A 26,029-nucleotide genomic window follows, 5' to 3' on the forward strand; every position below is an offset into this window, starting at 1 on the left:
CGGTGTTTCCGCCCGCCGGAGCGGTGTTCTCTCGCCGCCAGCCGGCGTTTCCCGCAGCTCCCGAGCGGCGGAGCCGAGCCCGGCCCCGCTCCGCCCCCGCCCGCTCCGCCCGGGGCCGCCCCGCGCCGGCGGCAGCAGCTCCGGAGAGCGGGGGCGGCCCCGGGCCGGCGCTTCCCGTGCCCGCCGGGCAGCAGCGCTCCGGGCATCCTGACGCGGCCGCGCTCCGCTTCTCTCCGGCAGGATCCCCGGGAGGATGGCATGGATTTAGGCAGCGACGCCGGCAGCAGCCGCTCCAGCTCGGAATCCAACTCCAGCAAAGCCACGCCGTGCTCGGAGGGCAAGTCCTCGCCGTCCCCCGGCAGCCTGGAGCTGGCGGCGCTGGAGGACTCGGAGGAGGAGGAAGAGGAGGAGGAGGACGGGGGGTCGCCGCCGTCCCCGCCGCGCTGCCCCGCCGCCCATGGCCGCCGGCGCTGCCCCCGCCCGCTGCCCCCGGCCCGCTCCGAGCCCGCGCAGCGCCGGCGGAGCGCGGCGGCGAGGCCGCCCCGGGACCCGCAGCCCCCGGCCATGGACTGGGCAGCCCTGGAGCGGCACCTGGCCGGGCTGCAGAGCCGCGAGCAGGAGCGCAACGCGCGGGGCGGCTCCGCCTCGGTGAGTGAGCGCGGAAGGCGGCGGAGCGCTCGGGGGGCGCGGATGGAGAGGGGGGGATCGGTTTGGGGCGCTGGGATCGCGCCGGGAGTGATGCTGCCGGGCTGGGGATCCTGCGGGAGCAGTGGGGCTGCTGGAGAGAGGCCAGAGGAGGCCACCGGGCTGCTCCAGGGCTGGAGCCTCTCTGCTCTGCAGCCAGGCTGGGGAGCTGGGAATGTTCACCTGGAGAAGAGACGGATCCAGGGAGAGCTCAGAGCCTAAAGGGGCTCCAGGAGAGCTGGAGAGGGACTGGGGACAAGGGATGGAGGGACAGGACACAGGGAATGGCTTCCCACTGCCAGGGTTACATGGGATCTTGGGAAGGAATTCTCGGGAGGGTGAGAAGGCCCCTGGAATGGTTTTCCCTGAGGATGCCCCTGGATCCCTGGAAGTGTCCAAGGCCGGGCTGGATCCCCCTGGGTTGGTGGAAGATGTCCCTGCCCATAGCAGGGAATGAGATGAGCTTTGAGATCCCTTCCATCCCAAACCATTCCATGATTCTCTAACTTTCCCGGAGCATCCCCAGCAGGGGTGGGACTGTCCCCTGCTGCCCCAGGGCTGTGGCAGGGCTGGTGGCTGTTCCCGATGGGAACGAGGTGTCCCCACCAGGCTGTCTCAGCACTGGCGTCCCCTTGGAGAGGCCAAGGAATAAGAGCTTTTCCCAGGCTGGGAGCAGTGCCAGGCTGGCGCCGTGTGCTCCTCCTTCCTGAGGGAAAGAACCTTTCCTGAGGATCTGCTGTCCCTCAGAATGACCCCCCAGTGCTGCTGTACAAAACCCCCTGCAAATCGTGGCGCAATCCCATCATTTAGGGAGATTTGGGAGCCGCACAGAACTTGTGAGCTGCAGGGATATGACAGGAACAAGCACTGCAGACACGCCGGTGACACGGCAGGGCTGAGCCTCTTCCATAATGTATGAATTCCAAAGGAATCCACCAAATCTCCTGGAAGCTCTGCAGGAGCCTTTGGATGGCTGCTAAACGCTGTGTGCCTCCCCAGCCGTACCCCGTGGCCTTGCTTGTGGCACACATGATCCTTTTTCCATGGTTTTCTGTTATTTAAAAGGCATTCCATGCCCTAACTTCCTGTGAAGTCACCTCGCTCAGGGAGGTGGGGATTTCCCCCTGGATCCTTGAATCACAACTAATTGGTGACAAATCTGGGTGGGTGCTGGGCAGGATGAGTAAGCTGAGGGATGAGTGGGACTGCTGCCATGCAGGGATGCTTTTTTCCAAAGCCTGAACGCTGGAGCCTCAGTGCCTGGAGGAACTGACAGGTAACAGCTTTAATTACAGTCATTTGTGCAGAAACTCAGCTTGGAAAAAAGGGAAAAAAAAAACCCACAAAAAAATTTACCCACCTCATTTTTGTGGTTTGGGAGCTGATTTCTCCGGCGTTATCTGATCACCTCTGCTGGCACTGCTGGAAACTCTTCGCCTCCAGGCATGAGCTTAACCAGGTGAGCTGTCACCTAAGGAATTCCACCCCTGTCAGGATTTTCCTCCTCCATCCTCCCATCCCCTCCTGCAAGCACAAAGGAAGGAATTCAGGCCTCCTCAGGCCCTGACTTGTCCTGTGGTGCTGTGCAGATCCCGGGCAGCAGCTGGAGCTGGGCTGAGTCTGGATGGACACTGCAGTTCAGCCATGGAGAGCATCTCCCGTGGGTGAGGCTGAGCTGCCAGCTCTCCAGCAGCTGGAGATGGGACTTTTCCAGTGTTGGTGGCCTTGGAGAGACTTCCCTTAACTCCCCAGCTGTCCTGGAGGCACCTTCATTCCAGGATTGGCTGGAATTCTCTTGGCTCCCAGGGAGGAGGAGGAAGAGGTGTTCCAGCTCTGCTCCTTCCACTTCCCGCCTGGATCAGAGGGAAAGGGACATTTCCTTCCATTTCCCATCCTGGCTGGCTGGGCAGGCTGTTTGATGTCCCCGGGACACCTCCTGCCCCTCCCTGGCTGTGTCTGGAGCTCCCAGCGTGTCCCACGAGCTGCAGCGACCCAAACCCTTCCAGGCTGAAGTGAAAATCTCTTGTGATTTTTGTTTTCCCTGCCCTTGACATTTCCCTGCAGCTCAGTGTTTATAACAAAGCCTTGCCTTGCCTTGCTGGAAGCCCAAGTGTTTGTAAACATGGGAATCATGGAGGGAAGGCAGCCAGGAGGCAAACACAGGGAAGATGGACTGGGCTGAGCAGGATAGCTCAGGAAAAGGGAAATTTGAGTAGGATATGCTTTGGCTGGGGTAAGGAATGATCTGTCAGCAGGATAGGATGATGGGATGGGAAAGCAGCTGTTGCTCCAAGTGGAAGTGTCTCCTAGGCTGGCTGATGTTCCCAGGAATCCAGAGAGATGTTTCATTGAGGTGATTTTGTTAAGATGGATCGATTAAGATGATAAAAATCGCGTTCTCTCTGCTGTCAGGACCTCTGTTTTGTTGGGGTTAATTGTGCCCCAAGTGAGGGCAGGGCAGGGGACAGGAGTGACCCCTCAGGGCCTGGGGTGACCTCAGGGGACAGTAGTGACCCCTCAGGTCCTGGGGTGACCTCATGGGACAGGAGTGACTCCTCAGGGCCTGGGCTGACCACAAAGGACAGGAGTGATCCCTCAGGCCCTGCTGCTCCCTGAGGCTGTTCTCCTCTCCCTCGGTCTCTGCCTGCCCCATCCCTGCTCCCTGTCCCTGGATTCAGGAATTCAGGAATTCCTGCTGATCCCCAGGGCTGTGCTGTGCTCTTCCAGCCAGCGAGGCCTGAGGCCTTGCTGAGGGACACGGATCGTGCTGGAGGCACAGGAGAAGGAAATTCCCACTTCTGAGGAAGCTCAGCGTGGTTTGAGGAGCTTTTCCAGCCAGGAACATCTGGGCTGGAATGCAAGGACGATCGGGAATGCTGAGGGGCTGAGCTCCCTCCAGGCCTCAGAGCAGAAACACCATTTTTCCTGAGGGCACTTGGTGCTCAGCAGGGTCATTATGGAGATGCTTGGCTCAATCTCCTCACCCAGCCTCAGGAAGCCACTCCCTCCTATTTTTTCAAATTTCTCCTCCTTTCCTCAACTCCTGGCTGCGTCCAAAGCGGTGCCAAACGTGCCCTGGGGTGATTTCTGGCCCTCAGGAGCCCCGAGGTGCCGGGGAAGCAGCGAGGCTCCGCTCGCCGTGCCTCTAATGGCTCGAATAAAATCCAAATCAGCCTTAATGGCTTTAATATTCCTCCCGTCGCCTCTCCGAGCGTGGCAATTACAATCAACGGGATGGATTGTCTGGGAAGAATATCGCGGAGTCAATTAAAGGCAGGCGGCAGGAGGGGAGGTGGCTCGGGCAGGAGATGCTGTGACACCGAGGGAGCGATGGAATCGCCACAGCAGTTCTGCTGCCCACAGTGCAGGCAGTGCTGCTCAAAACTCAGCCCTGCAGCTTCCAGGACTTCTGCAGGAGCCCTCTGGATGGGCAGGGATGGGCTGGAATCTCTGTTTTACCTTTTCAACCCCGGAATATTCCTGCCTGAGCTGTGAGGCAGGTGGATGAGTTATCCCATCCCTGTGGTGGTGATTCCAAGGGATCCCACATCTCTCCAGACACCTGGCTTTTCCAGCCTTAATGATTCCATGAGACTCTGAAGGCTAACCCAGGACATTCCAGGAGCTGTCAGGATGGAATTCAGCATGGACCATGTGAGCGCCTCTTTCTTCTGCCTGTGGCTTTATAGGTGTCTCCCTGAAAATTGGAAACTAATACAAAGTACATTTTACAGCATAAGCTAAAATATTTAAATAATTTCTTAATTGGCCATGGGCAGGGATCAGATTTTCATGGATCAGAGCAGCTGGAATGGAAGGAGAAATGTATGGAGCAGCTTGGCAAGAGGGAGGAGAGAAATGGAGCCAACAGGTGTTCTTTCAAGCCATGTGGGAGCATTGGTGCAGCAGGATTTTCCGGAATGTGGGCTGGGATCAAGCCCAGACCTTTGGTGTAAAGCCTCGATCCACCTTGGAGCACTGTCCCAAACATTCAGGGAGAAAATATTGGCTTGGAGGTTGTCACTGAGTTGGTTCTGGCTTTAACTGAGCAATAATTACTGGGTTGAGCCGCCTGCAGTGTGAGTTCCTTCCTCCCCGGAGGATGTGGATGTTGTCTGGGATGGGAGTGGCAGGAGCAGGGAGGAGCAGCCAGGGATTAATGCCCAGAAGGAATTTTTCCACACAGAAGCTGTCAGTGTGAGAACTTCTGCTTTCCAAAAGCTTGGGGCTTGCAGGAAATTGCATTTCTGTCATTGCTCAGCCAGACCTTCCCTGCCCACCTGGCAGCTCCTGTTCCAGCTGGATTTGAGCACAGAATTCCTCACCAGGCACAGGAGAAAGTCAGGATCAGGGAGCTCCTCCGGGGCAGTTCAGTTCAGTTGTTGAGAGGCTTTGACATGGGAAACAAACCTTTGAAGTGTGGGAAAAGCTGCCACTCCAAGCAAAGCAATCCCAGTGTCCTGAAAATGAGATGTGCTGCAGGAATAATCCATGAAAAAACTGCAATTCCAGGCAAAGCACTGCTTTTTCCCAACATCCTGAGAATGGGATGTACTGCAGGAATAATCCATGAAAAAGCTGCAATTCCAGGCAAAACACTGCTTTGTCTCAACATCCTGGGACTGGGATGTGCTGCAGGAATAATCCATGAAAAAGCTGTCATTCCAGGCAAAACACTGATTTGTCCCAGCGTCCTGGGACTGGGATGTGCTGCAGGAATAATCCTGGATCGGGAGAGCCCTGGACTTTGGCCACCTCCCGCCCAGCTCAAAGGTTGCCTGGCGCTGGGAGATTCCTGATCCTGCCCCTGTCATTCCGCTGGGAAAACATCCATGGGCATTTGCAGGTTGTTCGGTGGCAATTCCACAGATCAGAGGCATGTGTTTACAAAACCGAGCCGGGCAAAACTGCCAGGATCAACAATGCTGAGGGAAAACTTGATTGCCATTGCTGCTGCAGAGCCTTTCCTTCAAGGAAGTGCAGACACAAGGGGGACAGCCTATGGATTCTGTTTGGATGGATGGTTCTCCCTTATCCCAGAGCTGCTATAATGTGAATTCCTGCAGGTGATGGACCCCAGTCGGCTGGTGAGTGAATGATTCCTGTGGGATGTGGAAAAGCTGGAAAAGTTGGATTTTTCCAGCACTAACAGTGGTGCAGGCAGCAGTTAATCTCCCTTTAATGTGATGCTGAGGGAGAATATCCACAATCCGGCTCTGTAAAGCCAAGAAGTTTATTTTAAATTAGTATTTTTTGGTGTTTGTGAATCCCAGGTAGGGAATCTGAAGGATTTCCAAGGAGAGAAGTGAGCCTTTATGCCAAGCAAAATTTGGAATATCTCAAAACACTGGGGTTTTTTTTTGAAACAGGGAGATTGTGGAGCTTTGTAGCCCTCCCTTAATTCTTCAAATTCCCACTTGAACTGAAGTGTCTCAGGTTGGAATAGCAGCAGGCAGCAGGGATTTTGATTTCCCAGGATAATAATTACGTACTTAGGCAAATATTCCTTGCCTGTGAGGTGGGATAAATGCGAGGCAGGGGGGTTTAATTCTCACAACTGCCCTGGGCTGTGCAAAACCTGTCATTTCTCCTGGGGATGGAGAGGATGGATGTGCTTTGCCTGTCAGATGAGGTGTCTGGAACACCTGGAACTGTGGAAAATCCAGGAGCATGTGGAGGGAGAAATTGTGGACAGAAGGTGTTTAAAAACCAGAGGAAAAGGTGTTTATTTAGAGCAACTTAAGAGCACTGGAAAACCAAGATTGTCCTGACTTCAAAACACCAGGGACCTCAGGGATGTTCTAAATACTCAAAATTATTTCGATATTGTTTAAATATTTAAAGATTTATTTAAATAGTCTAAATAATGCTCCAAATGCCCTCCTGAAAAAACCTTACAGAGTGTTTCTGTGAGCAGCAGAATTGCCTGAGCGGTGATAAGAACAGCAGGAATTGTGATTTATTTCCTTTTTCCTCTCTGCCTGGATTTAAGGTGGTTTGGATTTAACTGGTTGGAATGTCAAGTGCAGCACTCGGTTATTTTCTGGAGTTTGTGGAGAAATTTGAAAGAAGTTACTCCAAGCATCATTTCTCCTTCTCCTAACAGCACAAAAGTCAGGACAATGAATGTCAGTGACAAAAATTGGGGTCCCCATCTCCTCAGGATGTGGTGCAGCCCAAAGGAGCTTTAAGGGAGCTCGTGTTTAGTGGGGAAAATGGACTTTTTTCAGGGGAAAACCTCTTGTAGGGATCTATAAAATCCCAGTGTTAATTTAGCAGAGTTTGGTGTAATCCCCACTGGGAGGAAATGGGATTTCCCAGCTTCTCCCAATGTCTGCCTGTAGGTGTGAATTTTATAAAATAAAAAGGAAGCTGTTGACAGTAATCCCCTCACCTGCTCAGTTCGGTGTTTTCCAAGGCTGGACAATGTGATCCAGGAATTCCTGTGGAATGCTGGGCACTGCTGAGGGCTCTGAGGAGAGCCAGAGCTGGGTGGATTTAGGCTCTTCCACCTGCAAATAACTCACCTTTTGTGGGAGGAGATTCTTTAGCCAGAACTAAAAAGATTTCAAAATCCTCTCTCACCCCTGGCTCTGAAATCAATCCTGCTCCAGCAGAGCACCCATGCATTCCATGGAAAATTATTTTCCCTCTTCCAGTTCTCCAGTTTTGTCGCCTTTTGCACGAGGTGCTCCATAATCCCTCTTTCCTGGGAGTTTTTCCAGCTTTTCCAAGCGCTGGGATCATTCTGGGGCACCTCAGCTTTCCCTGTGGAGCTGTTTGCGTCATGGAAATTGGGAGATCTTATTTATAGCCCCCAGCTGGGAGCTCAGCTCCATGATCTAGGGATCTCCTTCCATGAGAAAATCCCACCCAGGACCACCAATTCCTGCTGGTTCCTCTGGAAATCCGAGAGGAAATAGGATTTCCAAGGGAAGAGAAGTGCCAGGCCGAGATTTAATCCTCTCTCTGGTTAAAAAAGAAAAGAGAGCTCTATTAAAGTGCTGAATTCTTTATGCACACAAAAGCTGCTGGTGTGCGTGGCCCGTGGGGAATCCAAATGCTTTTAGTGAGTTATTAAAAATTGAATCCAAACTTCTTATTCCGTGTAATTCCTCTGTTGGGTTTATTAAGGAGGGATTTGGGGAAATAGCAGCATTCTGGGCTGTGGTCATCCTCTTCTCTGGCTCCTTGGCCTGGGAGGTGTTTGATGTTCTTAATAGTTAAGAAAAAAAATAATGATGGGAATTGTTTTTCTGTATGGAATTCTCTCTGTTTTTCATTTGCATTAATGCATAATATCCAAGCTCTTAGCATTTTTCCTGGCACATTCCAGCTGGCCTTTCCTTTCTGCTGCTTTCTCATCTATTATTTCTTAGTTTGAAAGCATAAAGGTAACTTCTGGCTGTGCCTTGTAAAGATCCTAAAGGCCATTTCCTGGGAAAAGGAATCCCAGCTTGTTCCTTCTGGGAGCTCTTGGGAGCAGCAGGGAAACATCCTGCTGGAAAAAACACCTCCAGGAGCTTTTCCAAGTGTCTGTTCCTGGGAAGGGCAAAGACAAAAATCAGGCCATGCTCCTGAAAACTTTGGATACAGCCTTGACCCTGGAATTCCTTTAAATCCATCCTCCAGTGACCAGAATGGCTGATATTTCTGTATATTGATAATATTTAAGTGGCACAAAATAGGTGCTCAGAGCTCAGCCAGCTCTTCTCCTGCTCCAAGGCTGCAGGAGCTGCACCTATTTCCCAGGAAATCCCAATCCAGGCTGTCCCTAAGTCACATGGATGAGGGTTTCCCACGTTTTCCACCTGTCCCCATGTGCCACATTCCATATAAATGTGCTTTTTGCTTGATAGAAGCTGCAGGATGAGTTTGGGCAGTGCTGATCCTGAGCTGCTCCCCATCCCATCCCATCCCATCCCATCCCATCCCATCCCATCCCCAGGAAATTGTGCTCTGTTCAGGGTTGGCTCTGGTTCTCCATTTCCAACCCCTCCTTCCTTGTTATCCCTACACTCCATCCTCCTGGAATGACTGGGATGTAAAACTGGAATTGCTGCTGCTGAGAGGAGATGCTGGAGAGCTCCTGCAGCATCCAAAAACAATTCCAAGTGATTTCCCAGCCAGGCAGGGGAGTTCTGGAGGGCTTTGGGATTTCTGAAGGCTTTTGGGAAGTTCTGGAGGCCTTTGGGAAGTTCTGAAGGTCTTTGGGAATGCTGGAGGTCGGAGCCAGTGCTGCCTGGAGAATCCCACACACTTTTCCAGGCACTGTTAATTCCTGTTAATTATCTGGATTTCCTATTTTCCACTGGACCAAACAAATCCAGAAGCAAACTGGAGTGATTTGAGGTCTGGATCCAGCTTTCCATGCCCTGATTCCCGAGGGAATCCCAGGGATGAGGTGTCAGTGAGGCAGCAGCTGTAGCTTTAGGAAAGAGGATTTTTGGTTGTTACATGAATGTGGATGAAGGGAAATCGGTAAACATGTAACTGCTGGGGAAATAACAGCTCCTTGGAAAATAAACTTTCCCCAGGGAAAGGCACTGGGAGGATCCTGGGTATGCTGGTGTTGTTTCCAGCATGGAGATGAGAATTCCTTGGGGAAGCAGAGCTCTGCTGTTCCCCCCAACACAGCAGGGAGGGTGATTTGTCCCTCTGAGCTGGAATTCCCTGCTGGAGCTCCCAGGCTGCCCAGTGCCAGCTCCTTTTCCTCCCACACCTCAGGGGTTGGGTGTCCCCATTGCATTTCTCCCTTGTCTCCTGGAATTCCAGTGGTTTCAGTGGAATCATGGAATGGTCTGGGAGGTAAAGATCATCCAGTTCCATCTCCAGGGATTCCTTCCACTGTCCCAGGGTGATCCAAGCTCTGTCCAGCCTGGCCTTGGGCACTTCCAGGGATCCAGGGAATCTCTGGGAATCTGTGCCAGGACCTCCCAGGGAAGGATTTCCTCCTTCCTAATCCCTCTGTGGTTTCATCCCAATAAAAAATTGCAGCTTGCACCTCATCCTTAGTGCTCATCCAAAGGAATCCTCTGGGGGCAGATGGGAATGGGAATGCCTTTCCCAGCCATTCCTGCCAGCAGGAACTCCATGGCTCAACTCAAAGCCTCCATTTGATGGTGTCAATGGAAAAAAAAAAATAAAAATTCCAAAATCCAACCTCTAATAACCCACTCACATGCCTGTCTGGAAAAACTGGCCCAATTCCAGCAGACACCTTCAAATGGAACACCCAGGATTTTCCTCCTGTGGAAAAACTCCTGGAAAACACGACACTGAACGAGCAGGAAAAGCCGCAGGCTGCCAGAGCAAGAGGAACAGAACGCCTGAGGTGGAACAGGAGAGGAGGAAAAAGGAGAGTGAGGAGAGCAGAGTTGTTTTCTTGCTCTTATATGGTGCTGCTGTGCCACCAGCAGCTCCCTCGCTCCATGACTAATAAGGCTCAGCTGGGATCCACCCTTGCTTATCCTGTTATTTTTAGCTTTTTCCAGCCTCCTGCTCGCTCTGCCTGCCCTGGCTGATCTGAAACACTGAGTCTGCAACCTGGCTGGTGGCTGGGGCAGGCAGGAAGGGGATTTTTATCCCTGAGGGAATTGTTTTTGGAGCTGGTGGTGACACCTGTGAAGAGAAATCACCTTTGTGACCCAGGCAGCTCCAGACAGGAGGATTCCTTTTTTTCCCTTTCTCTGCTCACCCTGGGGTGGGGAGGCAAACTCCAAAAAATCATCTTTGCACTTTTAAAAAGCTGAAAATTGAAAATGAACCTGAAGCAAGAGCAGGGCTTTATCCAGCCTGGGACAGCAGGGATAATATGGGAATGTCACTGGGTTGGGAGCAGGTAGAGAAATCCCATTTAGTCCTCCCCTTAGCAAGCATGAAGTTACTGATTTGGGGCCAAAAAAACTTCTGGGTGGAATATTTCACTGTGGCAAAATCCCTGGAAATGCAGGCTGGCCATGCAGACAGAGGGAACCAGGCTGACTGAAATCCAGGGCATTCATTAATTCATTAATTCATTAATTCATTAATTCATTAACCCTGAGTGTGGGGTGTCCAAAGGGCTGGAGCTGCATTCATCCAACAACAAAAACCAGGCTGGGTTTGCTCCATCCTCCCCAAATGCCTGATCTCAGCAGTTGAACCTCTCAGATTTGGGGACAGTCATGTGGATATTTTAACCAGCCCCCCCCAAAAGTGGATTTCTGCCAAAACCATGGAGTTATGGGCATCAGCCCTCAGAGCTGAGGGAAAAATCCCCTTCTATTTTTGTCCTGACCATGACTCAGAGGAAGATTTGTCCCTGCAAAGTCACTCCTTTTTTGAGGAGGTATTGAAAGGCCACTGCTGTCACCTGCTTGGCTCAGGATATTCCTATTTTTGGTGTTTAAAAAGATGTCTTTTTATTCCCCACTGAGTTTGGAGCATGCTGTGTTTATTTTTTCAGCCTGCAAGTCCCTGTTCTGGCCTTTTCCCCACCCTTTTCCCAATTAAAATTGCAAAATAAAGCCATAAAGAAATGAGGCCTCTCAGCTGTTCCCAGCCAGGAAAGGGAATGGATGGGCTGGAGGTGATGGCAGTGGGATAATCCCATCCTATTCCCATTCCCAGATTTGGCCCTCTGGCTCAGGGCTTCATTTATAATTAATAACTTGATTTTTGTGGTTGGCTGAATGCAGGTGCAGCCCTTTGGTCACACCATAATTAATTAATTAATCCCCTGGATTTAAATCAGGTTGGATTTCCCTCTGCCTGCATGGCCAACCTGCATTTCCAGGGATTTTGCCACAATTCAAAAGGCTTAATATTCCATCCAGAAATATTCCCAGAGCAGGGGGATATGAAGTGTTGAGCAGGGGATGTGGAATTCCTCTTTGTGCTCCCAATCCACAGAGGTTTCCAAATCCTGCTGTCCCAACCTGCCCTCCATTCTCTCTGGGAAAATCCCTTTTTGGGGTTTTTCCCCTCTTGGAAAAACCCAGTAATTCCTCTCCTTGTTGGTTTTTTTTTTTTTTTTTGGTGGGGCTGAGGGACAACTTTACATTTTTCAAATCTAACAAATTGATATTGGGAAATGAACCAAAAGAATGGGAGAGGAGGGATAGGGAATGAGGCTGTGGGACGAGGCTGGGTGTGCTGCCCGTGGATTGGGGCAGGGCTGATAAAAACTTCTAAATTTGTTATTTGGGTTCAGCTCGGGCAGATCCCACCCAGCCCAATCCCTCTTTTCCTGGAAAGTCAGCTCTGCCCTGCTCTGTGTGTGCAGCCAAGACTGGGGAAAATTGTTTGTGGCTGATGGGATTTGCTACAAATCCTCTCCCAAATTGAGCTGCAGGGTGAGGTGGGGAGGTTGGAATATTTGGATTTATGGACACTCAGACAAAACCTGATTTTTCCTGCTAAAATCTTGTGTTCTCCATGGATTCTGCACGCTGGGAATGCTGCATTTCCAAAAGAGCTGTTGATTCTGAACAACATAAATAAATGAAATTGCAAGGAGGCAGCTGGGGCTTTCCTGGCCTCACCTCAGAGCCTCCCAGGGAACAATTCCTAATTCTCAATATCCCATCCATCTGGCATTTTGAAGCCATTCCCTGTGTCCTGTCCCTCCATCCTTGTCCCCAGTCCCTCTCCAGCTCTCCTGTAGGCCCTGGAAGAGCTCTGAGGTTTCCCTGGATTTTCCCTTCTCCATTCCCAGCAGTGAGTCCTTGGTGGGCTCAGCCCTCACCACCAGAGCTCCTCCAAATTCCCTTCTAAGCCCTCCTGCTGCAGCTTTAGAAATTGCCCAACTGAAAATGAAGCCTGTGTGGTACCGTTGAGCCTTCCTGGATGATTTCCATGGAGAAAAAAAATCTGCTTGTTTTCCATATGTTTGGTGGATTTTATATCACTGGAGAGTTATAAATACTTGGGTGGCTTAGAGTTCCTGCAATTCCCTGTTCGACATGGGAGGGATCAGGGTGGGAAATGGATGAATCCTTCTGTTCCAGGTTTTTAGGGGAGGGAAAATCCTGGTTTGGTTGTGTGGTTTTTCTCCCAAATGGTGCTTCAGGGGGGGTTTGGGAAGGTGCTGCTTGGAAAGGATTCCAGAAACTTCCAGGGAAGTAAAAAGGGCATGGGAAAGGGAAGGACATTGGCTCCTTAACCCCTTGGAGGTTTATCCCCTCCTGGAGCAGAGCAGCACATCCAAAATGATGGAAAACCTCTCGGCATCATCTTCCCTAAATGAAAAAGGAATAGTCTAGAGCATTATCCATGGATGTAATCCAAACAAATGCTCCCCTCTCCAAGCAGATGTCGAGTATTAACTGATTAAAAATAATCTCTTTTTTCTTTATTTTTCTTGCTGGATTTAAACCCAGGGAAAGCTTTAGCTGGGCTTAAAGAGGAGCTAAATCCCTCAGTCCCAGGAAATCAGCAGCAAATAAAGCTGAAATCCCGGGATGCTGGATATAATTCCTGTTTCCCTACGAGCTTGCTGTGCTTGGGAAGCCATTGGGAGTGCAGCAGGAACATCCTGAGGGTTGGACTGGGGCTTTTTCCCTGTCTCTCCCTCTGATGGGTGTCGCTGTTGAGCAGCTAGCAGAGTAATGAATGCATCGGTTCTCAGTGGCAAGAAGGAATGACCTTTATTGTTTTGATTTCATCACATTTATAGAGTTCTCAAAAGTCACCCAGATTGGTCAGTCAGAAGCCTTCCCCCAGGCCTGATTGGCCAGGCCTGCACTGCCCAAGTTCTGGGACACTGTTCCAAAAACATTCAAACTTTATCTTTATTTACAAAACACAAGAAAACTTCTCATGGGAAAAACCTGTGCTAGCCACAGATGGGTGTTTTCCCTGAGGATCAGCATCCCACAGGATTCCATGGAGCTGCTCCAGGGCTGGAGAGCTGGGAATGTTCACCTGGAGAAGGGAAAACTCCAGGGAGAGCTCAGAGCTCCTGCCAGGGCCTGAAGAGATCCAGGAGAGCTGCAGAGGGACTGGGGACAAGGGATGGAGGGACAGGACACAGGGAATGGCTTCCCACTGCCAGGGAGGGATGGAATATTGGGAAGGAATTGTTTCCTGGGAGGGTGGGGAGGAGCTGGGATGGTTTTCCCTGAGGATATCTCATCCCTGGCAGTGCCCAAGGCCAGGTTGGGCAGGGCTTGGAGCAGCCTGGGACAGTGGAAGGTGTCCCTGCAATTGCACAGGATGGGCTTTAAATTCCCTTCCAACCCAACCCATTCCATGGTCCTACAATTCTCTGAGAACTGAGACAAAATGCATTCCCAGGTGCTCAGCTCCTCCCTCATTTTCACCTGTTCCACGCTCCAGCTGCGTATTTATTTTAGGATTTGAAAAAAAAAATTAATCGAGCCTGGCTTTTGTATCAGCCAAGTGGGTTGGCCAAAGCCAGCCTGGAAAATAAACCTTCCCACCTGATAAGGCTGCTCTGGGAATGCTGTGGGCAGGGAAGCAGCAGCAATTCCATGGCTAAGCTGCCTGGTTGAGCAAACGCTGCTCCTGCTCTTTCCCTTCCCCTTCCAAAGGGCTGTGGGTGCAGCTCTCTGCAGCTGGGGGCGATCCGACCCCGAGCTCGAGGGTGTATGGAAAAATAAACGTGTGGGAAACGCCAAGCGCGTGGGGAAAGGGGCTGGATGTGGCTTTGCTGTGAGTAATAGTCCGGAGTCCTTCCCTTCCCTCCTCTCCTCCCACGGCTGCGGGCGCTGGCGATGGGAGGGATCGGCTTTCCTGCCCGGCTGGGCTCCTTTGAACGAGTGTTCTCCCCGCGGTGGGGATGGAGAGCCGATAGCCTCGCCGGGTTCCTCCCTCCGCCCTGTTAATGATTTCCTCGGAGCTGGGGCAGAGCTGGGGCAGAGCTGGGGCAGCCAGGCAAAGCTGAGAGTTGGGATCAGGGAATTCCCTGCCTGCCTTTCCCTCCTCAGGATACTGGAGAGGGACTTGGGATGTCCCACAAGGCTTCTGTGAGCTTAAGAAGGGGGAAAAAAATCCTAAAAATACATGCACAGAAGCAGAAATCGTGTCTGTCTATTATCTATCTATCTATCTATCTATCTATCTATCTATCTATCTATCTATCTGTCTTCCCCCCAGAATTGGGGATTACATGTTTTTTTGTGTACAGGAATAATTCAGGAAATTGTTTTGTTGTTTCACTGGAAGGGTTTGGGTGTCTGGTGAAGCTGAGTCTCCTTTCTCCATGTGCCTTGGGATCGAGTTCCTTGTGTCCCGAGGTCCTGTGGACATCCAGGAGTCAGGAATCAGCCCTGGCTCATTCCTGGTGCCAACCTCCCCTCCAGGCCCTGTCCTGCCAGCACCTTCCCAATCCCAATCCCTCGGGATGAGCCCTGGAGGGTTCAAAGGGAAGGCTTGCACTCCAGTATCGTGTCAGACCCCCTGGAGATATTCTCCAGGGATTTCCAAGCCTAGTCCAGAGCTGCTTTTGGGGAAAGCTTTGGGAAAACTTGTTCAGATCATCTCAAATCAGAGTAAAACACCTTAAATTAGGGGGTTAAGAAATGCAATCCAGGCAGGGCAGAAATGCAAATCCAGGTACCCCCTGGGTTTCTTTTCTCAGTTGAGGAGCTGGTGAAGCTCCCAGGAGCTTCCCACTGGATAGTGGCTCCATGGAGAGCAGCAAACTGGGCTCATCCTCCATCCAGGAGCATCGTTTCCCACTGACCCACCTGGAAAAGTGCCAGGAGCCTTTCCCTCCATTTAACCCCTCTGTGCTGTAATCATTCCCTGCCTGCCCACCTCATTCCTGCTGGGGAATGCAGAGGAGCAAATCCAGAGTTTGGGAATAATTCCTGGCCTTTTCCAGCTCCGTGGCCTGGGGGAAGAAGAGCCTGGCTGGGAACAGGTGGCTCCTCTGGAATTGTTTTTTCCAAAGGGAAAAGCTGTGAATTGCTGGGAGATCCCCCTGTGCCACCCCAGCTCTGGGAAAGGGGAGGTTGGCACCCAACTTGGTGTCACCACTGGAATAGAGCCATGGGAAGAGGGTGGAATTTGGGGATGTGCAGAATAAATGGAATTTATGTCATGCACAGAGCTGCTTTTAGCTTGCCGCGGATCCTTCTCCAAACAAAGCCAAGGTTAGGCAGGAAATTGCAGAGCGAGGATGTTTTATTTTGATGAGTTTTTGTTTTGATGTCTGCTTGAATGGGATTCTCCGCAGATCCAGGAAAAACTCAGGATGACTTCATCCTCTCTTAAAAATTTATGCAGAATATATTAATTTTTTTCTTTTTAAATGAATTTTTTTTTTTTTTTAAAGCTCAGCTGCTGTAGGCGAGCGAGCACTGGGGAGGAGGGTCTGGGGCTTCTCTCCATCCGTGCCCCAGCTGCACAGGGACTCCAGGGATTCTCCATCCTTCCTCCCCCAGCTGCTCCAGCCTGCCTGTGCTGGTGGGAAGCTGGGAAAGCTGGGGCAGAGCACTGATCCCACAAAGGCCTTTTTTTTTTTTTCCAGAGGCACATCTGGTGCGGGGAATCAAATCCGAGCTGCCCTGAGCAAGTGTTCCTGGATTTCAGAGTCATGTGAATCCCTGAGCAGCTGGGCCCAGGAGCAGGATAAAGCCTTGTTTGTCGAAGGAAAGGAGGGGAGATGAGGAATTTCTGCCAGGGGAGAGCCAAGGGCTGTTCCCTACCCAGGGCACGGTGTGAGCCCAGCCTGTGTCCCCAGTGTCACTCTCGGGGTGTTTTGGTGCCTCTTGGATGAGCTGTGCCCAGGCAAAACAGGGCTTGAAAATGAGATTTTGTGTGTCCTCAGCCTCTGGCTGCGGCCAGGGCCTGACTCTTGTCAGTGAGATTTTTTGGGTTCGTGTTGTGGTTGAAAAAAAACCCCAAAATCACCAAGTCCAAGCCCAATGCCCACTGAGCCACATTCCCAAGGCCACATGCACTTGTTTTCTGAGCCCTTCCAGGGCTGTGACTCCACCACTGCCTGGGCAGCCTTTCCAATGCTTAACCAGCCCTTCAGTGCAGCAATTCTCCCCGATATCCCCCCTGAGCCTCCCCCGGCGCCCCTTGCTGCCGCTTCCCCTCGTCCCGTGCATTTTCCCGTCCCAAACCCGGCTGTGCGGTGGGGCAGAGCTGCTCTCCCTCCCCGCCGGCTGCAGGAGGTAAAAATAACCGGGAATGTAGGGCAGAGCCTCTGGCAGCAATTCCCGCGCGGGATTGCCGAGCAGCAGGCACGGGGAGGTGTGTGGGGCTGTTCTTTGGGGTTTGGGGTTCCCCGGAGCCGCTCGGTTTAGGATCCCCGGAGCCCGCTGCATCCCCGCCGGGGATCAGGGGGTTCAGACCCGCAGCATCGCCGCTGCCGGGGGATCCTGCCGGCCGTGCCGCCGTGTCCGGGGGATTTGAGGGTTTTCCCCCCGCTCCCGGAGCAGCACGGCCGCAGCAGCCCCGCCCGGAGCTCCGCGGTGCGGGAGGAGGAGGAGGAGGCACCGGCCAGACCCCCCCGCGCTCCCCGGGGCTGCCGCTGCGCAGGCGGAGCAGCGCGGCCGCATCCATCTTCCCGGGCTGCCTCCTCCTCCTCCTCCTCCTCCCCCGCCGGGGCCGCGGCGGCTGCGGGAGCTGCCGGCGGGGCGGCAGCGGCGGATGATGCACCGAGATGGTTCACCAGGAAAACTGCCCCTACCAGGTAAGGGGCGAGCGCGGCCTGCCCACCGGCCCCGGGCAGCTCCGAGAGCGCCGAGCCACCCTCAGCCCCGAGCCAGCCCCGTGCCGAGCCACCCCCGGGGCTGCGGCAGCACCGGGCCGCCGCTTCGGGATCTCACCGAGCATCCTGGGGTTCGCACCGAGCATCCTGGGATTTGCCCTGAGCACCCCAGGATTTGCCCCGAGCATCCCGGGATTTACCCCGAGCATCCCGGGATTTGCCCCGAGCATCCCAGGATTTACCCCGAGCATCCCGGGATTTGCCCTGAGCATCCCGGTGTTCGCCCCGAGTACCCCGGGATTTGCTCCTAGCACCCCGGGGTTCACCCCGAGCGTCTCCGGGGCTCGGCAGGCAGAGCAGCCGCCGCCGCGGAGCTTTTGTGCTCGCCGTGCGCTGCTCGGAGGCTCAGCGGGGCCGGGATGCGCTGCCCAAATCCCGCTGCCCGCCGGGCCTCGCTGCCCGCATCCCTGTGCCTGCATCCCGCCGGGATGAAAGCGCTCCCCGGGAAGCAGAGAGCCGCGGAGCTGCCGCAGCACAGGGCTGGCTGGTTCCGAGCATTGCCTGCCCTCCAAGCATTTCCCGAGTGCCAGAGCCCCGCAGGATGGTGATTCACGGGCTGCAGGCTGCGGGAACCGGCCGTGGGGGTGTCGCTGAGCAGCATCGCCGCCGCCCCATCCCCGCGGGGTGTCCGTGTTTGGGGCACATCGGGATTATTTGGGGGGAGAAGAGTTGGGCTGGGCTGGGTGTGTGGTTTCATTTCCCTCCGAAGGGAGGGTGGGTGCTCTGGGTGCACCTGCTCGGGGAGCGGCTCGGTTGGGGCTCGATGGCACATTTAAAGGGTCGATGGCGCTTTTAGGTGCTCGATGGCACTTTTAGGGGCTCGGTGGCACACCGAGGGGCTCGATGGCACCCGCGGATTATTAAATGCATCGACATCTGTCCCTCTGCCGCGGCGATGCTGAGAAATGCCTCTGCCTACGTGCAGGGAGGGTGTTTGGGAAAAGCCTCATTCCCAAACATTCCCAGAGCTGGACCCTCGGCAGGCAGGGCCTTGCCCAGGCCAGCGCCCCATCCTTGTTTTCCCTCCACTCCCGCCGTTATTTCCAACTTCAGTCCGTGTTTCCCAACAAAATAGCTCAGATGCAAAATACATCACGCAGGGAAGAGATATGAAACACAGAGAAGAGCTGAAACGCTTTTTCACGGAATGTTTTCAGTCTAGCGATTCTGGAATTGAATTTCCATTTTTAACCTCTTTGCAAAAAGCCATCCTGGGGTTTTTTTCCCCCCAGCCTTTTGATTTGCCTGCAGCTCGGAGCCTGTTGCTCTGGACAGCCGGGATAAATGGTGCCATTGTTTGGGAGCAGCGGATGTTTTCCCAGCATACTCAGGAACGCAGGGGTTAAAGGTTGGGCATTGTTTCCCGGCTGGAAGCTGCTCCGGGGGGTGGGCTGGTGATGATGATGGTGATGATGGTGATGATGATGCCGAGCTGCGGCACAGGCCTGGCCAAAATCCCGGGGTGTCACTGCGACAGCGCTGTCGCCTCTCCCTGCTCCCATCCTCGGCTGGTTGGGGATTGGTTCCTCCCCTCCAAACCCAGAGATACTAGAGGAACACCAGCCGGGAACCACGCAAATCCTAAGGAAAAAAAAACCCGGAGAAACATCTTTTCAATTGAAATCTGTTTCCAAACCTTCCTAGGGCGCTGCAGAGATTAAGAGCAGCCCCAGCCCCCTCCCTAGCCCATTAACCCAAAGGCCGGGTTTTAATCCTTTTGTGGATGGCAATCCCGGGGTTTGGGATCAGCCTGGAAAGCAGCAGTGATGGGATTTTGGTGGCTGCCCGGGGAAGGGGGTGGCAGTGTTTAATCTGCTCTGCTCCCTCCTCACACCCCTTTTTTGGAGCTGTTAAGGAAACTGAAAATAAATCAAAGAGAGGAATAAGCCAGCGCCTGGGGAAAACTTCAAAACCGGTTTGTTTTGAAGAATTCCAGCAGGAAAACTCTGGCGTGGCCAGGTCACAGCTGGACCACCAAATCCATGGCAGGGAGGGAGCTGGGAGTGGGGCAGGTGCTGAGGAAAAGGGGAATATTGGGAATATTCCTGCCGTGTTCCATTCCTGGCCTCCAAATCCCTGACTGCCACCACAGATGAGCTGTCAGGGCTGGGCTGGGAAATGCAGGTGGCCCTGGGCTGTGCCGGGGTTTGGGATGGGGCTTGGGATGGGTTTGGGATGAGTTTAGGATGGGGCTTGGGATGGGGTTTGGGATGGCGTTTGGGATGGGTTTGGGATGGGTTTGGGATGGGGTTTGGGATGGGGTTTGGGATGGGGCTGAGCCAGGTGAATTGCTGGAATTTAGGTTGGATCCTGTGGTCTGAAGGTCTCAGCATCTGCCATGTTTTCCATGGAATTCCATCCTGGAATCACACTGCTTTCCATGCCACATTATGTTTCTTTTATTTATTCCCATTTATTTCCCTTGGTCGAACACTTTATTTAGGGCTCTGTAATTCCTCTTCCAGTCTGACCAGGAAAACCTTGGCTGGTGCCCACTGGGTGATGTTTGGTGAGCTCCTGAGCCCACGTGGAATAAAAACCCAGCGAGCAAATCCAGGCTTTAGCCTGGAAATAAAGGTCGGATTCTGCCGTGGAGCTCAGCTGGGCTTTCCTAGCCACAGCCTCAGCCAGGCCTTCAGTTTGCTTTGTAAAACCGTAATTTCAGCAGATCCATGGAGCACAGCTGGGCTCCTCAACCTCTTCCTGCCTTTATCTGTGTCTTTGTCATTGCTGGTGTGTCTAAATTGTGGATTTTAAAATTTCTGATGAAATGCAGAGAATTCAGAAGCCTCAGCCAGGCCTTCAGTTTGCTTTGTAAATCTGAATTTTCAGCAGGGCCTGACAGATCCATGGAGCACAGCTGGGCTCCTCAGCCTCTTCCCACCTTTATCTGTGTTTTTGCCATTGCTGATGTGTCTAAATTGCAGATTTTTAAATTTCTGATGAAACACAGAGGATTTTCAGGGGCTCCCAGTGCTGTGCCCGAGGCAGGAGGCTCCCAGTTGCCCCTGGGAACAGGATTTGGCTCCATGTTTTGGCATCAGGCAGGGCTGAGCTATCTGCTGGCAGCAGGGTCGCTCTGGAGATGGTTCAGGCTCCACACGTGCGAGGAAAATTAAAAAGAAAAAGAGATCCGAGGAGAAAAGAGGTTTTATTGGCTTAGCAATCATCTCTGCGGTGGCACAGGGAGTGTGGTGGATCCTGCTTGGAGCTGTGGGTTTTCCTGGAGTGTGGGAAGTGTCCAGGAGTCAGGATTGGCTCTGTTTGTCTGGTGTTGAGAGGGATCTGGTGGAAAAGCCTGTGCCAGGGATTGCAGGACAACCCTGGGGATGTTGCTGTGGGTTCAGGAGGTGCTGGTGCCCCTCAGGATCAGGGCATGGACCAGGACAGGCTGGGTGACTCCCAGCCCTCCCAGGACACCACAGAACCATGGAATTAATCCATAAAACTCACAAGCTTAAAATACAAAGTGCTCACGGAAAGAAGGAGAATTGGATCCTCGAGGTTTCTCCGGTTTGATCTCAGGAGGGGTTTGGAGGCTGCAGAAATCAGCTGCCATCATATTTGTCTTGAGAGTGAGGGCAAATTCTGATGGCAACACCTTGAGGAAAATCTCAAATTCCGTGGAAATCCAGTGTGGAAGAGCTGGAGTGGCTGCTGGCCTGGCGCCCTGCCCGTGGAGAGACACTGCAGGCTGGTACAGCTGAGGAGCTCCTGCCCCTCATCCCAGCCATGACAATGACACAGAGCCTTTGTCACAGAGCTCAGGGCCTTGTTCAGACACAGATCCCAAAAAAAGGCTCTGCCAAGTGGTGGGAAAGCACTTGGACTGTGCTAAAGCTGAGGGAAGCATCAGCAGAGGGAGACCTTGGGCTGCTCATCCCTAAGGTTATGGACTTGCAAGTGCCTTGTGCTCTGCTGGGAAGGTGGGAGAGGTTTGTTTCGATATTTGCAATGAAACAAATGTTTTGTGGAATGGAATAATGGAATTCCAGAATAGTTGGGATTGAAAGGGACCTCAAAGCCCATCCCCATGGCAGGGACACCTCCCACTGTCCCAGGCTGCTCCAAGCCACTCCAGCCTGGCCTTGGACACTCCCAGGGATCCAGGGACATCCACAGGAGAACCCATCCCAGGGCCTCCCCACCTTCCCAGGGAAGGATTCCTTCCCAAAATCCCACCTCACCCTCCTCTCCCTCAGCTCCAAACCATTCCCCTTGTCCTGTGCTCTCAGAAAGAACCTTTCCCTGATAGATCTGCCAACTAGAAATTCCATGATCCCATAATCCACCTCCATCCCCTGCCCTGAGTGCTCCGTGGCCATAAACACAATTCTGGTAGCCACGGAGAGCTTTCCTTGAACTCTGCTGGGAATTCAGGGCTTTCTCTCCCACCTTGGTGTCCCAAGGTGTTTGGGAGCTGATCCCAGCAGGAAGGGGGCATTCCTCCCAGCCTCCAGGGGGATTTTACTGACTTTTATTTTATTTCCTGACTGGTTTTTGTGCTCCAGAGAGGAGAATTCTGCTGATTTCTTGCCCTGGAGCCATCAAGGCATGTTCCAGGCACCCCAAACTCACTGTGCCCTATTTCCTGGCCTCGCTTAGAGATGATTCCATGCTCATCCTGGCATTCCTGGTATTCCATGTGCTCCCATTCCAGGGCTGCCCAAGCTGACCTGCTCCAGATATTGCTGGGAAAAGAAAATTCAGACTCTTCCCCCTCTGGCATCACCATGGAGAGCACAGATTCTGTGGGATCACAATTCCAGGAGGCCTTGGGTCCTGATGCCACCACGGAGCCCTTTTTTGGGATGTTCCAGGCAGAGGGATGATGGTGGCTGCAGGTCAGACAGTCCTAGGGAAGGAGATGAACACCAAAAGGTTTGCTCCTTGAGCTGAGAGAATCCCAAAATCCATTTCCCCTTTGATTTAAATCAGCCTTTTCCAGCCCATCCCAAGGGAGCAGCTCCTGGCACTGAGGAGGACCCCAAATGTGCCCCCAAATGTGGTTCCAGGAGTTCCCAGCAGTGCTGCTCAGCCAGGTTTGGGGGTTCTGCCGTGGCCTGGAATGGGGAGGCTGCTGGGTGCAGGATTTTCCCTGCAGACTGGGATCAGCTCTGTGGGATCAGCCTGGGGAATGCTGCTGGAGCATCCCAGCAGAGCAGGGCAGAGAGCTGGAATGGGGGATAAAACATCCTAAAAAACGTGGGTGGAAAGAGCGGAATAGATTTTTTTTTCCTGTTTCTATTTTTAGGGTTGTGTCACTTCCTGCCCTCGGGGGTGGCTTTGGGGTGGGCAGTGGGGCACAGCAGGACCAGCCAGCAGGGACACGGGAACATCCCGATGGATGTGGGATTGTCCCCAATCCGGAGGGGACTCTGTGACAGACGCCAGGCTCAGCCCAGCCCGGCGCTCCTGTCAGCACATCCTGCCGCTGGGGCTGTGCCATGATTTATTTATTTGGGATTTATCGTGTCGGGATCCGGCCCCAGCCGGCAGGGGAAGCGGGTTCAGCGACAGCAGGAAAGGACACAATGAGTCAGCGGCGGAGGGGAACTGAAAAGGAGGAAATATCCAGAGAACCACTTTGTTTCATTTGGGAATTACAGTTACAAAGCACCATCCAGGCACAGGAATGAAATTAAACATTTATTATTGCTGGTTTTGCCCTGAAAATTCGGAGTAGATTCGAGCTGTGATGCGTCATCTGGGTGTTGTTAGAGCTGGGAATTTCAGTGGAATTTGCATTTGGGGTGCAATGATGTCAGCATGGCTTGGGTATCTCATTAAACGTTGTAGGGCAATCAAAATTATTTCCCTAGAGTTGTGCTGCACCAAAAATCAGGATTTTTCCTGCTGCCGTGCCAGGTTTTGGGGAGAATTGTGGCATAATTCCATTTTTCTAAGGGCTCCTTATAGGCATGCCTGCCCTGAGCGTGTGCTCTGCCTGTCCCTGCTGCTGATCCAGGCAAACCTGTCCCGCTGGAATGAGATCTCAGCGAGGATGGAGCAGGATTTGTGTGGCTGGGGGTCACTGGGGTGCAGGGAAGCCTGGATCTCCAGCAGGAATGCTCCAGGTTTGGGAGCTTTGAGTCTCCAGAATCCCCCAGGACCCAGGGCTGGAGTTTTTGGGGATCCCCAGGCTCTGCACCCCGCAGGATGGGAGCAGGGTAAGGCTGGGTGCCTGTGTTGTTTAATTCCGATACATTTAGGATTTTTTGCCCCAGGAAAAGCTGTTTTATCCGGGAAACAGCTCCGCGGGGCCCTCGCTGGTGGGTTTTGTGCCGAGCGAAAATTCCCTCCTACGGCTCCCATCGCTGGGAGGGATCAGGACCCCCAGGAGGGCTGGGAATTCACTGTGAGAACATCCCGGGGGAAAAGCCCGGGGAGAAAGCCCCTTGCCGGCGGCCCCGGCAGGGATTCTGACACCAGACACCGGGATTTTTCCTGCCCTTGTGCAGCCGGTGCGGCTGGCGGTTATTTTTATCCGCCGCTGGCAGTGGCTGCAGAAGGACTCAGCTTCCCAGCCCCGCCGAGCCCTCTCTGCCGGGGCTTCCTGCCTTTATTTGGGAAAAGCAAGGTGCTCCGGGAGCGCTGGGGAGCCGAGAGGTGCTGGAAAAGCAGCCCGGAGGGAATTGCCGCGGGGTTGGGCTGCGGAGAGAATCCTCCATCCATCCGTCCGTCCGTCCGTCCGTCCGTCCATCGCACGGTGCGGGCTGGGCAGGACGGAGGGACTGAGATGTCCCGGCGGGATTGGGATCGGGAGCGATCGAGCGGCCGCGCCGGGAGCCGGGAGAGAGGGATATGAGCCGGGAGGGGGATGATGGAATGGGTGACGTCATCAGGAAAGCAGCCCAGCCGCCCGGGGAGGGCAGCTATAAAAAGGTAAGGGACACAAAAAGGGACAGAAAGGAGCCTTTGTGTGCCTCCAGCCGGGAACGCTGCCCAATCCCGCCCAGGGCGCTGCGAGTGGGGTGCTGGAGCAGGGAAACTCCGCGCTGTTTAAAGTGCTGGCACAGGGCAGCAATCCCTCCCGGCTTGTTTCCCTATCTCTTGATGATAAACAGAATATCGGGAGAGGTTTCCAAAGCCGTTCTACCTGGAAACCCCCGGGGTTTTAAGGCGTTTTGTGACGTGGCTTGAAAAGTTTGACTGGGGGTTGCATTTACCCCGTGGAAAAAACTGGAGCTAAAAGCACATTTTGTGTGGTTCTGATTTGTGTGAGAACCCCAGAGCAGCCCTTGTGCTGGGCAGAGATAAATGAGAGGCTGCCTGTGCCTCTGGGATTTAAATATAGCTGTGGGCTGGGAATGACAGAGCCTGGAGAAACAGCCCTGCTGGCCTGGCCTGGTGTCCCAGTGCCCCTACTGGGTGTCCCAGTGTCCCTGCTGGGTGTCCCAGTGCTCCCAATGCCCCTGCTGGGTGTCCCAGTGTCCCTGCTGGGTGTCCCAGTGCTCCCAGTGCCCCTGCTGGGTGTCCCAGTGCCCCTGCTGGATGTCCCAGTGCTCCCAGTGCCCCTGCTGGGTGTCCCAGTGCCTTTGCTGCGTGTACCAGTACTCCCAGTGCCCTGGCTGGGTGTCCCAGTGCCCTGGCTGGGTGTCCCAGTGCCCTTGCTGGATGTCCCAGTGTCCCTGCTGGGTGTCCCAGTGCTCCCAGTGTCCCTGCTGGATGTCCCAGTGCCCCTGCTGGGTGTCCCAGTGCTCCCAGTGTCCCTGCAGTGTTTGGTGCAGCACGATGGGTGGCAGGAGATTCTCCCCGTCCTGCAGAGCTCTGCCAGGCTGGAGCTCCAGCAGGAGGACCTGGAGCTGCTGGAGAGAGGCCAGCTGGGAACACGGAGCTGCTCCAGGGCTGGAGCCCCTCTGCTCTGGAGCCAGGCTGGGAGAGCTGGGAATGTTCATCTGGAGAAGGGAAAACTCCAGGGAGAGCTCAGAGCTCCTGCCAGGGCCTGAAGGGATCCAGGAGAGCTGCAGAGGGACTGGGGACAAGGGCTGGAGGGACAGAACACAGGGAATGGCTTCCCACTGCCAGAGGGCAGGGATGGATGGATGGATGGATGGATGGATGGATGGATGGGATATTGGGAAGGAATTGTTCTCTGGGAGGGTGGGAAGGAGCTAGGATGGTTTTCCCTGAGGATGCTGCATCCCTGGAATGTCCAAGGCCAGGCTGGATGAGGCTTGAAGCAACCTGGGATAGGGAAAGGTGTCTCTGCCATGGCAGGGAATTAAAGAAGCTTTAAGATCCTTTCCAACCCCAACCAGTGCAGGATTCTGTGATGTGTTGGCCTTTTCCACGGAGCAGCCACAGCCCAGCCTGGCACTGTGAGCTCTTCCTGGCTCCATCCCAGGTGGCTGCTGCCCTTCCAGGCAGGAAGGTCAAGGGGAAGGAGCAAAACATCCACCCTGGATTGTTCTGTTTTCCCTTGAAAATCAAAAGCAGCTTTTTAAAAAAAAAATTCATTGTGAGAACTGAATTGTCCTCAGCTCTGCAGAGAGCAGAAATGCTTTTATTTTTTGAGTCAGTGCCAAAATACACACTGAAGTACCACGGGGTTATGTTTGCCTTGGAATTACCTTTGCATTTTGAGGATTTGACCCATCATTGTTCTATACCAAG

The 26,029-nt window shown here is 53.5% G+C and overlaps 1 protein-coding gene and 1 long non-coding RNA gene across 3 annotated transcripts in view; one reads left to right on the forward strand and one right to left on the reverse strand.

Annotated features, from left to right (window-relative positions):
- The window catches only part of SCHIP1 (schwannomin interacting protein 1), a 65,405-nt gene that overhangs the window by 31,907 nt on the left and 7,469 nt on the right, over positions 1-26,029 (forward strand). For both annotated transcript variants that reach the window (XM_085068936.1, XM_085068937.1), the window contains one exon: positions 241-648. In XM_085068936.1, coding sequence (XP_084925062.1) covers positions 241-648 — 408 coding nt within the window. The remainder of the gene's footprint in view (positions 1-240; positions 649-26,029) is intronic.
- Positions 4,428-10,075, reverse strand: LOC146433046 (uncharacterized). Its single transcript, XR_014853977.1, has 2 exons — positions 9,866-10,075; positions 4,428-8,226 (listed from the first exon to the last, which is right to left on the reverse strand). It is a non-coding gene; the product is annotated as an uncharacterized LOC146433046 (long non-coding RNA).

Source organism: Lichenostomus cassidix, chromosome 9, assembly GCF_008360975.1.
Source record: "Lichenostomus cassidix isolate B80296 chromosome 9, HeHo_3.0, whole genome shotgun sequence".
In the NCBI taxonomy this organism is placed as follows: domain Eukaryota; kingdom Metazoa; phylum Chordata; class Aves; order Passeriformes; family Meliphagidae; genus Lichenostomus; species Lichenostomus cassidix.